This window comes from Galeopterus variegatus, unplaced genomic scaffold (assembly GCF_000696425.1).
Source record: "Galeopterus variegatus unplaced genomic scaffold, G_variegatus-3.0.2 Scaffold239, whole genome shotgun sequence".
Classification (NCBI taxonomy): Eukaryota; Metazoa; Chordata; class Mammalia; order Dermoptera; family Cynocephalidae; genus Galeopterus; species Galeopterus variegatus.
The window spans coordinates 807624-817635 of NW_007726350.1; the positions used below are offsets into that span (position 1 = coordinate 807624).

The 10012-nt window shown below is 51.5% G+C and overlaps 1 protein-coding gene across 1 annotated transcript in view; it reads right to left on the reverse strand.

The window, feature by feature from the left end:
• Positions 1-10012, reverse strand: part of PLB1 (phospholipase B1) — a 99928-nt gene that overhangs the window by 87974 nt on the left and 1942 nt on the right. The window contains exons 3-7 of the mRNA XM_008566409.1: positions 9521-9665; positions 8397-8501; positions 7268-7324; positions 3236-3269; positions 2631-2699 (exon numbers count right to left, since the gene is read on the reverse strand). Coding sequence (XP_008564631.1) covers positions 2631-2699; positions 3236-3269; positions 7268-7324; positions 8397-8501; positions 9521-9665 — 410 coding nt within the window. The remainder of the gene's footprint in view (positions 1-2630; positions 2700-3235; positions 3270-7267; positions 7325-8396; positions 8502-9520; positions 9666-10012) is intronic.

The following is a 10012-nucleotide window of genomic DNA, read 5'->3' on the forward strand; positions in this document are numbered from 1 at the left end:
AGGCAGACTGTCTTTGGGAATGTTGCCAATGACTGCCCAGAACATTCCATGAGTCTCACTTTCACAGCCCAGCAGCAGACATTTTAGAAATACTGAGAGGCAGTGGAAATGGCAAGTTCACGAGATGGTGTGCTTTCCCATTCTGTGCAACATTTGTGTGCATTCTCCATATGACTCTGACAGAGATTGAAAACTGGCTATTTCTGCCTTGTGCCTAAAGGTAATTTTGCTTTTTTGGAGCACAAATTCACCCATCAAGTCTTCAAGGCAGGGACAATGACATTAATTCACTCAACTAATGTTGGGCTCTTTGAAAAACATGGCCTGGCTGGGGGTTAATGCTTAATAAATGCTTTCTGATAATGATGCTATCATATTTTAGTTAAAGAATAATCAAACACAGGCATGACCTTACAAGCATACATACAGAGCTATTTCTATTGTCCTTGAAAAGCCTCTCAGGAGCATTTCAGATTGTGTGGGAAGTCCTTGCCATCTTAAGGTTGCTCTTACTTGCACGACTTTAGACCTCCAATGAGTTTAAAAATCACTGGACTCAAGCTGTGTACCTGAGGTGGGAGTTGGGGAGGAAGGGGACTTGTCAGGACATCTGATTTCTGTATCTTCTCTCTCCTGAAATGAGACACACAGAGAAATAAGAAGAATTAGATCTTGCTAAATTGAAAATTGGTTGCAAAGTGGAACCTCTATTTTAGAAAATTTCATTTAAGATAAATAAAAACCTTGGTGTCTTTTATGATTTCTCCCTCTCCTTCAACCACATCAGATCAGCCACAACATCCTTTCGACATGCTCCCAAACCTGTCGCTCCTCTCCAGGGCTTCTACCTCAGCCTAAGTTCAGGCCTTTGTGATTTCCTGCCTGGAATGCGCAGTCTCCACCAGCATCACCGCCTCCAGCCCCGTGGGCTTGCTCACCAGCCTTCTGAATTCATTCAGAGTGGTCTCCTTCATAATATGCCACTCCTTTGCCCAAATTCTCAGTGAGAGGGATTTTTGTTTTTGTTTTTTATTAATGTGCCCCAGAGCCTAGAACAGCACCTGGCGTAGTAGAAACTCAACAAATATTTGTTGTTTGAACAAATAAATTAGTATTCCATATTAACATCACCATAAAGTCCTTCCTTCTCAGCATGGCCTAAGAGGTCTCCTGACATTCAAAACCACCAGCGCTCAACTGAAGTCTCGCCTTCATGTCTCTGCCCAGTCAGCTGCCTCTAGTCTCCCTTTCCCTCCCCCCCTTTCATTTTCTCATCCTCCCACCTGCCTCAACCTTAGTCATCCTTCAAGGCTGAGGTCATGGGGACCCTTTGGAAAGCCCTCTTCAACTTTCTCCTGTCTGAGTTAGTTTCTCTTCCTGTGTTCCCAGAATACCCCATGAAAACATTATTACATTGTGCTATAATTGCTAATCGACTTTCTCTACCAGACTGAGTTCCTAGGGACAAACAATGCATGTACGTTTTTTTGTTTCTCATGGCTGACATCCATCCATCTATCTATCCATTTATTCATTCAACAAATACTTATTGGGTACCTACCCTGAGTTTCTGCCCTCACTGAGCTCGCATTCTAGTGATACACAGCAGGTATTCAATAAATGTATTCTGAAGGAAATTATCACTGCCTCTTGTCAGATGATAATAATAGCAACACTTATATAGAACTCACTTATATAGAACTTACTTCACTATTTCCCAGATTAAAAAACCAAGGCACAGAGAGGTTAAGTGCCTTGTTCACTGACACAGAGCCAGTAAATGGAAGAGTCTAGATTTGCACCCAGAGCCAGTCATCTCACCTCACTGTGCCATGCTGCCTCTCAGAGGTATACTCATTGCTAAGATATTAGTTTTAAAATGCGAGGCAAGTTGATAAATCAAGTCTTTCATGCTGTGTTTTCCAGTGTGGAGGCCCAGGCCATCAACTTTGCCACCACCACTTGGAATAAATCTCACCCTCTTTCATAAAATAGGAAGGGAAAGATGTCACTAGGATCCAATTTGTCTCAACCCACCTCAGTCCCCAGTTCTCTGAAGTGTTTCTTGGGGGCTCAGAGGAGTGCAGGGTGCCCTATCCAATCTGGGCGGGAAGTACCAGAAGAGACTCATGAGCTAAGCAGTCAAGAAACACGAGTGAGTGTGTGATGACCACTGCGGGTGTGCACCGATGCAGAAGGCCTTCTGGTCCCCACACCGTCTGGTTTCAGATTTCACCACATTTTCTGCCTTTTCTTACCTCTCTCTTCAGATTAAGGACTCAAATGAGTTTAGAAGAACTTGTCAGAGATTCGAGAAGGGCCTGAAGACTCTTGCCTCGCATCACAGCAAACTGGAAACAGGCAGTGCTGAGCAGCCCCAACTGCTTCTTTGAGGCAGGTCCAAAGAAGAAACCATGGGGAGACCTGCCTCAAGGCACCAAATGGACAGCCACACACTGATCCTTCACCCTGCTCTGACTGCATTTCACATGTCTGCACAGCCTCAGCATGCCCAGAGGTGGACGGAGTTCCAAGACTTCAAGAATCACGGGAAGGTTCCAAAGACTCAGCAAAGGGTGAGGCCCCTGGTCCATTTGTGTGTTTGTCAGTCACAGAAACCCTCTCCTTACCTGAGGCTGGCTCTTTGGCAATCTGGTCTGGTAGTTGCTGTTCCTGTAGGTGAAGAGATAGGGACTCTCCTGCAGAGAAAAGTAACATGTCCTCACGACCCAGAAATCTGTATCTCCTAACTATCAGGCTTTATCATTCAGCAATGCCTTTGGCCAATTTGGAGCTTTCAAACCATCCTTTCAATGCTGACCAAACCATTCTCTGGCTTTTCTTCTCTGTGTGGTTCATTCACTCTCTGAAGGAGCTCATTAATGCTCTGAAATTTCTCATTTGCAACAGTCAGCATCTCTTGCCCTCTACCCCAGAGGCTTATTCTACCAGGCTAAGCATGTGTATTCAATGAGAAGAGAACTTAATTTTCAGCTTCTTGGCAGGCAAAGCAAAGAGGGAAACAGGGTGAATTATATAGTTCTTATTGCCTGAGAGCAAAAAGCTTGTCAATTCATCAAGAAAGCCAAAACTTTGACTAGCATTAAATGACAGAAGAATCCCATTCATTGATGTTCAGTTGGCCAGCAACATTAATTATATACCTACTACATATTAGGCACATATTAAGACAGAACCAAAACAATCCACCTTCAAGACTAGATACTCATCATACCCGCCTCCTTCTCTACGCTGAGGTAGAGGAAGGTCTGGAAATGGCATCCAGAACACAGGGCCCCAGAGAAGATGGGTGGGAGCAGATTTGGGGCCAGGTGAGCTGTGGCTTTGTTCCTGTGCCTTCCACAGGTGTAGAAAGGCCTCAGTTCTGCTAAAAACTGCCCTCATGGCCCAACAGGAGTAAACCTAGGGCAGCCACGTATGCAAAGCTGTGCCCAGACCCAGAAGAACAGAGCCAGGACTCTCACTAAGGTCTCACTTATGTAAGACCCCACTTCACAACAAAGCCCACTTGGCCACCCCACCTGTCTCCACGATCCGCAAGCGATTCCCTCCCCATCCAGCCCCTCCTACCTGAGAGGGACATTTCACTGGCCTCCTCTCTTTCGCACTGAAAAACTCATCTTTCTGTCCCGTTGGCTTCATCTAGAGAAGAAGGTGGTCTTTAGAACAGAACAGTCTTCTGCAGGTGGCAGCTTTCCAAGGTAGCCCTGAGAAGGACTCATTAGACCCACGTTTCTCAGAGTTTGGCTCCTGGACCAGGAGCAGCATCACCTGACAACTCATTAGAAATGCAAACTCTCCCCCCATCCCAGGCCCGCTGAATCAGAAACTCGGGGTGGGTGCAGCAGTCTGCTTTAACGAGCCCTCCAGGTAATTCTGATGTGCACTACACCCTTTACGCCCGCTCTGACCCTCCATCCTCCTCTATCCTCAGTGAGGATGGAGAACGACATGTTATTTCAAATAATTCCTTACGGGTCCCTCTTTCTCCAGCCACCCTGTGCCGCACACAAAAGCACATACACTGTTTTTACTCTGGGGACAACTGGTGCTGTTCTGCGATTTTATTCCACTTTTTGGTCCTTTAATTGCTTGCATCCCCTTAGCTTCCTAAGTTGCAGTGAAATTAGCCGAGTGTGGGAGGGATGAGGGGGTGACCTTAAAAATCCTCCCCAAGAAGCAGAATTCTCATTCAACCGTGAGCAGTTCCCAAGTTCTTTCTCCTCCCTGTGGCCCTAGGTACCTTGCAGGGCTTGGCATAAGGTGGGGGTCAGTGATTACTGAAAGGATCTGGGACTCGAGTTTCCTAAAGGCGGCTCCCTTCCACACTGCCATTGTGCAAGAGTTGTCACAAATCATTGAGGAGGCAGCAGACAGGGCCTAGGGAAGGAATTATGTCCCAAACACAAAATCCTCCTCAGCTTAGCACAAGGACCACAAGCATCAGCCTGGGGCCTCGTTCAGCTGGGACAGTGTGTGGCGCTTTTCCTTCCCTGGTCCTCAGTGCTTACACTGTCCTGGGGCTGGGTCATGCCACTGCCGTGGCCTGAGCACACCCACACGTGGCTCTGGGGGCTGTAGAGCAGAACCCTTCCCCCATTGTGTCCTGGGTGTGGTCGAGGAGAGAAGCGGGAGACCCAGGCCCTCTGTGATCACAGCCTGGCCCCTCTCTGCTCCCCTCGCAGGAGGACGGCCTTCACTTGTGCTCAGGGTGCTGCGAACCTGGGCGCAGAACAGGCACAGCTGGCTTTTCCCTCAGGGGTCCCAGTTACGCCCAACACAGCACAGAATCGAGGAGGTGGGGGCAGAGACTCCCGCCCTCCGCATGCCCACGGAGGACACAATTAGTGAAGCGAGTGTGTGATGGAGCCCAGCACTCCTGTATTTTCACAAGCCCTCTGAGGCTGGCTGAGGGTCATTACACCCTTTTGGCAAGTAGAGAAAATAGAGGCCCAGAAAGACCATGTGACTTGTTCCAGAAACAAACAGAACAGGATTTGAACCAAAGCCCAGGTTTTCTGACTCCTTGTCCAGTGCCCCTGACCCTGACCTGCCACATTCCTAATTTCTCATGGATGAAATGGGCTTGCAGGAGCTTTCCATGTGTCCTGGCAGCTGCACTTGCTCCAGGGGTGGTGGGATAGCCTAGCATTTTGCCTGGGAGAGAATGGACACACTTGGGGGAACCCCAAGGGCCGCAGGAGCCTCAAGGGACTTGTACTGGGAAACTATGAACTTGTGGCTGGTTGGACAGGTCTGGAGAGGGGTAACTTCCCACCTAGGAAAGCTGCCACCTCCTCCTCTGAGCCCTTGTGACACTTACTGTGTCCCAGGCCTTTGGCCTTGACCGTGACACCTTCTACTCCTCTCTTCACGACCACTCATCCTGACCCTCAAGTAGGTTATAAGAAGGCGCGCATGTGGTGTGCCTATTTGTATGCACAGGGACATCACCTAGTGGCTCAGTAAAGGTGGTTATCACTGCTGCCACCAACACCAAAGACAATCAATAGCAAGACTAAAGGAGAGAGAGGGGAGCCCAGCCCTTTCCCCTGGACCTGCTCTCCGCAGCTCTCCTCTGTCCAGTGTTCTCTGGGTCCCATTATCCACACATGTCCTCTCTTCTCAGACCAGCCTTCATCCTGCTCCTTGCTACACACATGGCTCCTTCTCTTCTCCATGCCCTTCGCTCACAAAGGCCCTCCTGCCTGGGCATGCCCTCCCTGACCTCTCTGACACGTGCTACCAAGCCATCAGGTCCCATCTTCATGGCCCCTCCCGCCCTCCCTGTCTGTATTGCTCTTCGGTGCACAGCCCAGCACAGCGCTGCCGGCGGGGTCCCTGTTCACTTGTTCCTGTGGTCGCCTGACCTTCCAATTGCACCTGAAGCCCAGTGAAGACAGAGCCCATATCTGGTGTGTCTCTGTGTCCCCCTTGCCCCCTGCATAGGGTGGGGCACATGGTAGGTGACTTTGCTGACTGGGAGGAGGAGGAGAGAGGTTTGGCCAAGTTGGAATATTCAGCCCTTCTCCCCCAGAGAGAGGGTGGTGGGAGGGCAGCCCCTGCTGGAGGGCTCAAGTGCCTTTCTCTCCTCCATGGGAGATCAGCAGCAAATGGTTTTCTGGGGGTAGATCCCATGCAATAAGCGTTTTCTCTCCTCCATGGGAGATCAGCAGCAAATGGTTTTCTGGGGGTAGATCCCATGCAATAAGCGTTCCTGTTCAAAGAAACCAGACACCTTCTCCAAAGGCCGGTGTGTTTCCACTAATGGGGCTGTCGGGGCCGCTCCCTCCCTCCCTGCTCTGTCTTATACCAGCTAATGTGTGTGACATGTGCTGCCTGGGGGAATCCATGCAGCACATCAGTTGAGGGGATGGAGAGACATTTTTCTAATCCAAGGAAGAAGAAGCACAATTTTTTTTGCCACTGGAATTCTAAATACAGGGCAGCTTGGATGTGGAAAAAAATAAATGGCAAAATCAGGCTTCCAGTGCCGCGGAAAGACACAAAGCCTCAATGTTGCATTCCAGACACTGACTAATCCCAGATATCCTGCAGGGCCTTCAGGATCTGGGGAAAGCCTGTCATAGTTACAGAAAGAAGGGCCATCACATGCTGGGTACATACCATGAGCCAGGAATGAGCTACACACTAGACGTGTTGGGTCAGGGGTCATGACCTGGGTTTTGCAGAAGGGGAGCTGAGACCCTGAGTTCACACAGCTGTGAGAGGTGGGATTAGAATTTGAACTTGGGGCTTCATTCTGAAGTCCACGCTCATCCCAGGCTCTACCCCGCGCCTTTAAAACTGCATGATGCCACATATGTGTGAGAAAAAGTGGACAGGCACTGTGAGGGAGCCCGTCCCCTAGTGCACCACTCAACGTGAGGTCTTCCACCGGGACTCTGAGGTAATGGGCCTGCCTCCAGAAGCAAGGCTGAGGCTCCCTGAGAGCCTGCCCACTGGCAGGGCTATGGCCCAGCCCTGGACAAGGTGGCGAAACTCCCAGGTGGTCAGAGCTGGGCCATTGCCGGGTGCTGAGAAGCACCCCAGGTGGTCAGAGCTGGGCCATTGCCGGGTGCTGAGAAGCACCCCAGGTGGCCCAGAACCATCATCCTGGGATCCTGCTGGTGTCCTGCGGCCTGTCCTCAGAACAGTGGCAAAGTGGGCATGGTGGTGGAGACCCTGCCCCTCCTTCTGAGGGCTGTACCCAGGCCAGCGCAGTGCCTTCAGGCTATCCACTCACCATGGTGTTCCAGAGACTCACAGCGAGTGTGGTGGGGTCCCAGAGCGGGGGGTCCTCCTGAAAGAGAACCAGATGACAGTGGAGCCCTACACGCCCCAAGGATGCAGTAGGCCTGCCGCCCACTTTGAAGCTCTCCCTGGCATGGAGACGGGGTGGCCCTGATCCCTCAGGCCCTCTGCCCATCAATAACAGTGGGCATTTATAGGACCGCTGTTTGGCATCAGGACTCAGAGGTCAGGGCCTGCAGGAGCAGGTCAGACGTCTGGCTGCTCCATGTTGTGGGGTTCTCCACACCCCAACTGGACAATGGGAGGCATGGATGGCAGGGAAGTGTGTAGTCTGAGCAGGAGGGTGAAGGAAAGAGACAGGAAGCTAATATTCCTCCTCCTCCTCTTAAGCCATTACTTTAAATGTCTTTATGTCCTGGAGGTGATGCAATGATTTCAACAGGCAGGAGCCTGGAGGGAGAAACTGTTTCCAGACACAGCACTGAAGCCTCAGAGGCTACAGAAACCTTGGTCAGCATGTGTGGACCCACTCACAGTGGTACATGATCTGGGTGGCCCTGTGCCCAGTGACTGGGGGAGGGACAACTCAAACTACCCTCCCTGGCACAGAGAAGCAAACAGAGGGAGGAGCCAGACTTGGTGCCCCTGGAAATTCTATCCTGAATAATCCCAATGGCCAAGAGGTCCCGAGTGCTTCTCAAGCACCAGGTGCTGCCCTCAGTCCTTCCCAGGCATTAACTCGTGATCCTGACAACCACACTGGAGGGAGGGGATATTAATAACAGTCCTGATTTTACAGATGAGGAACCAAGGCACAGAGAGTTCAAACACCTTGCCCAAGGTCACACAGCAGCCCAGCGCTGCCATGCTCTTCACCTTGGGGTTGCCCCACCTCTAAGAACCTGCCTCATGGGGGCCGTCCATCCCAGTGGGGAAAGTGCATAAGAACGCCTAAGAGAATATTGCAGCATTTCCCCCAAGACTACGTGTCCTGGGTTCAGGAAAGCTGAACTTGGCCAGGGCTTCTGTGGGGGCAAGAGTGGGCGAGGGGGATGGGAGCAGATGTGAGGTCAGGCCTCCCCCCCCTGCCCGCACATCCCTGCTGCCTCGCTCATGCTCACGGAGGGTGGCGACTGGGCGCTCTTGAAGAACAAAGACTGGAAAACCACCGCGAAGGACTCCCACCTGTTGTACTTGCTGGAGGCCAGGAGGTGTTCCCAGGTGTCCTGAGGAGAGGGGAGAGCTGCAGGGCCAGGAGCAGGTGCAGGGCAGAGCCTGCCCAGCGCCCCAAACGGGGTTCTCAGCAGCCCCTGGTCACAGTCACCTCCACGCATTGTTCTCAACTAGATGCTATCTAGAAGCTCTCCTGTGTCCCATGCTTCAGGGCTCTTTGCTGAACTAAGCTGAGTTTTCATTTTCCTCTGAAGCCCAGCATCAGGTGATACCAGACAGACCTGAAGTATATTCTCTGGAAGCTCAAGAAGCATAAGCTAGCCGTAGTGGATTGAATTGTTCCCCCCAAACTCCCTGAAGTTTGCATTGTGTCCCCCATGTTTTATATATTAGAAACAGCCCCACTGTGACTGTTAAGAGGGTGGGAAATCCTATTATGGTAATTGAAAGGTGGGGCCTTGAAGAAGAGATTGAATTGTAGGGCCATGCAGTAGTGAATGGATTAAAAACAGTGGTGAGGGGCGTGGTTCTGAGGGCTTTAAAAGAAGAGAGTCTCTCTCTCTCACTCTCTCTGTCTCTCTCTGCTTCCGCCATCGCACAATGTGAGACCCCTGGGTCACTGTCGCCACCACCAGATGGACTTTGGACTTCCCAGCCTCAGAAACTGTAAGCAATAAATTTCATTTTCTTATAAATTACCTAGTTTCACGTATTTTGATAGAAGCAACAGAAACAGACTAATACACCAGCCCAGCATGCAGCGGGGGCCCCAGCTCTCCTCCAGGGCTAAGTTCTGTGCAGGCACGTGCCATTCACCACTCAAAAAATGTCATTTCCAGGGTGAGAGAAGTGCCGCACAACTTCAAGTACAACTTTCTTCTCAAAAATCATCACATGAAAGCTGTCAGTAAGAGCTGTGCTTTCAGCAGTGTTGTAGCCCCCAGTTACGTACAGGAATGTGGAAATCACCACCAGGCAGGGGGCCAGGAGTCCTTCTCCTTGGTTCAGGAACCAAAGAACTGAATTCAGCGGGAGAAGTCCTGCGCTGGCAAACTTAACTAACTGGCCCTACCATCCTGTTCTCCTCCACGGCCACCCCACCCATGGGAGTCAGCAGCCCAGGCTCCCCGAGGGGGCTCACCTGGTAGGACCACTGCTTCAAAATCCCGGCCAGACCCCAGGTCTCCCCCGAGCAAGGGCAGGGCTCCGGTGTGGGGCTGCAGGTTAAAAACAGGCCAACATGAGAGAGCTGCAGGCGGTGTGGGGGGCTGCCCTGCGGCCTCTGGTGGGAAGAAGGGGTCTGGTGGGGACTGGGAGTGGCTTAGGGAGTGGGAAGAAGAGGCTGGAGTCTAGAGGGTGCAGGAGAGGGGGGAGGGAATGCTGGGGAGGGCAGCGTGGAAAGCTACCTGTGCAGCCCGCGCTGCCTGCCCAGCCCTTCCTGGCGGGTGGGGACGGGATGTGAAGATGCGTGTCCTCTCCGTCCTCTCCCTCCATCTCCTGCTCGGCCTCGTCCCCTCATGTGCTCCTTGCACAGAAACCCCCTCCCATCCTCTCTCCCCCCCCC